General features: G+C 36.5%; 1 protein-coding gene across 1 annotated transcript; it reads right to left on the bottom strand.

The window, feature by feature from the left end:
- Positions 1–1,785: 1,785 nt before the first annotated feature.
- On the bottom strand, positions 1,786–2,704 carry LOC131054767 (WUSCHEL-related homeobox 2-like). Its single transcript, XM_057989359.2, has 4 exons — positions 2,604–2,704; positions 2,253–2,507; positions 2,073–2,161; positions 1,786–1,985 (listed from the first exon to the last, which is right to left on the bottom strand). Exons 1-4 carry the CDS (start codon positions 2,623–2,625, stop codon positions 1,902–1,904), a joined length of 450 nt encoding a protein of 149 aa, XP_057845342.2. The 5' UTR covers positions 2,626–2,704; the 3' UTR covers positions 1,786–1,901.
- Positions 2,705–3,191: the final 487 nt, after the last annotated feature.

The following is a 3,191-nucleotide window of genomic DNA, read 5'->3' as shown; positions in this document are numbered from 1 at the left end:
CCTACATTGCAGATTTGGGAGACATCATTGATGATATTCATCTTTTCTTTGATGAAAATGATCCTTCTTTGATTGTTGCGAGGGAACACTCTGACACTCTTTTTCATTCTCTACATGATCATTCTTTCGAGGTTGACATGATTGTGGATACTTATGTATAGTATCTGGATGGGGTCTCTTTATGCATAGAGGAGACATGTGAGTCTTTGGCTATTGTTCTACATTCATCTCCACTAGATCATTGGAGTGCCTTTTTAGCAGTGTGGAGAAGTTTACCACCTTTGGAGGGGGTATCTTTTAGCATCGACATGGGGAAACTTGATTAGTTTTCAAAGACTTCATTCATCATGAATTTTTTTCCTACATCTTCCCTTCATGATTGTGGAGACTTCATGGATACACCTTTGGTTTTGTTTCTTCCTAAGGGGAGGAATGTTGTTCGATGTTCGTGGAGCAGTTTCTTCATACATCATCGAGCTTTTATCATTGGTGCAGATTCTACATTGAGGGGGAGCTACCTAGCTTCTCTTCTTCTCTCATATAGGGGGGACTTTTTCCTCACGTGAGGTTTTGTTCCTCACATACTTATATGAGAGTTCTCTTGTATAGATTTCATCTCTCTTTTGGGGGAGGCTTTTTCTCTCTTTCCCTACTTTGTGAGAGATTTCATTGAATTGGTTTTCATGCATTTGCATTTGTACATGGCTACCTAGCATGGCCTTGTAGCTAGGACCCATCTTGCATTGCTTAGTTGCATTGTAGACTTAAGTGCATTCCTCTAAGTTGCACTTAAGGGGGAGTGTTGGTGTAAATAATTATTCACGTTGGATATTATTACAGCATTTCATAGTAGTTTGGGTATGAGACACTTGGGTGTTTTTGTTACATTGGGATCATTAATTTATTATCATTATCTTTTAATCTAAAAGATAAACATATAAGCTAACTTAATGTAACGAATTAAAGATCTTAACCAAGTTTCTTGTTAGGGGTTAGGCTAATTTGGTGGGGAATCTCACCGGATTGTCTTATGCCTGAAAAAAAAACCGTTCAAAACATGCCGAAAAAAATTCTTTCGCCTTTTCCTTCAACCGTTTTCACTGTTTTTCTCCTCCCATGTGTTAAAGCATTATGATATTCTGGCAAGGGTTATTTGTAAGCCTCTAAGCTTGTTTGAAGATGGATTCATTCAATTCTCTATTTATATCTGCAGCCTCCTATGGGTAAATGTTCTTCAGATCTACAAAATGCCCTTTGGCGTCAAGCAGTATATGAGCAGGAATTAACTCCAGGAAGTCATTAATCTCCTTTCCAACTTCGAGAATCTGCGAAGCACTGTTCATGTGACTCTGAGAAGTTTATTTATTAAGTTTTAAGTTTTGTCTTTGAAATTTGTAAATATTGATTGTTACAATTAAATTCTGAAAAATTAATATAGTAAACATATTAATCATCTCATATATAAATTAAGAGTGCATCTTACTATATCTAGCTCTGTCAAACTAAATTCTAGTTTAGATTGAAATGCCATATATTTTCTTTTTTACAGCTTCGTTTTTAAATAAATTTTGAAATCTGCCTCAATTCCATCATCCATGACAATTCTGAAATGCAAATCCTAACATTTCATGTGAAAATTGAGAAGATACATTCCATCATCCCATAATAATTCTAAAAAGAGAATCTTAACATTTCATGTGAAAACTGAGAAGATACATCATCGGAATTTTCTGATATAGAAATCAATACGATTGCTACATCATCGAAAACTATAACTTATATCGTAACACCGCAGCAATATGCAGCATGCGCTACTACTTCATATTTAGAATATCATTATTTGGATTCTGTTTATGAAACCCTACACAAAAGAAAAAGCAAAACCATTCTTGCCAACACCGTCACAGACCGGGATGCAGAGGAAATAATTCCAAAGTTCTCACGTCAGACGGATCTACCGATGAATACCGGCGATCTTCTTCTCCCTGCATATTAATACACATTCCTCAGAAATTTGCAACAATCTTATTAATTTGAAAGACAGGCCAGAATATGTAAACGCACTTTCATACCTCTACATAGCTTTTCTCAGATGACCTCTTCTTCGAACGGAAAAGAGAAGTCCAATTTCGCGCCTTGAATACTGAGGGCAATCTTGAGGCTAAAATATGCATTTTTTAGGTTAGTTTTAAAAACTGTTAAAAACAATGTAAGAAACAACAAGAACAGAATCTGTGTGTGCGGCTACTCACATGATTCTTTCATCCGTTTCTCTCTGGCAGTGGCATTCTGAAACCAGTAGAAGACGTTCTTGCCTTGCACATGAGGACCATGCCCCTGCAGATCTGCAGTAATGCGGTCTATTTCCTCCAAACATGGCTTTCTCGTTCCATTCGCGAAAAGAGACTCCAATATTCTCTTCTGATTGTCGGTTGGCTTCCATCTACTACAACTACTCCTCACGCTTGCTCTCTCAACAGCACTTCCAGATCTTATTAGCCTGGAATCTGCAGAAAACAAAATAATAGAATTATTCTACCGAATTGAAAAAACTCGATAATGTGAACAACCCATTTCGTTTTATAACGACCCAGCTCATTTACCTGCAGCAGATCCGCGATCCATTATCTTGTTCGGCCCTAAACTTGAAATATCCTTATACAACTTCTAAAACCCTAGAGAGCTCACACAGGTAAGAATCTCAGGTAACTTCAAAGCCGATAGTGAATGGAGAAACAAGATGGGTGGTATAAATAAGCACAGTGCGAGGGGGCCGGTGAAAAATAAATAAATGAGTTTGAAAGTTGATTGGTTGAAAAAGTTAGGGTTGTAATTTTGGGAAGGAGGAAAACGTGTACGGTGGAAGGGAAGAGCTCTCCACCGTTTAATCGAATAACTTAATGAGTTACGAGGTAAATTAAGAGTAGTAGGATCATGCTAAAGGGTAGGGTCTGCTGATATAGTTTTAATTATCACAATGTGTGGTATTATAGTTTAAAAGATTAGAATTTGTTGTTTTCAATATTGGAACTTGTTATAGTGGAATCAAAGTCAATGCTAATATGTAAAACTTTGTTAGATATTGGAAAGTGAAGATTAGAGATAGGCTTGAGAAGGATGTGTATAATTTTCAATAGTTAATGTAAAAGAGATGGTCCCATAAATATTGTAGTGCAATTTTGGCTTAAAAT

This window comes from Cryptomeria japonica, chromosome 3, assembly GCF_030272615.1.
Source record: "Cryptomeria japonica chromosome 3, Sugi_1.0, whole genome shotgun sequence".
Lineage (NCBI taxonomy): Eukaryota > Viridiplantae > Streptophyta > Pinopsida > Cupressales > Cupressaceae > Cryptomeria > Cryptomeria japonica.
Note: the sequence above shows the minus strand (reverse complement) of the source record. Positions and strands in the feature narration are given on the sequence as shown.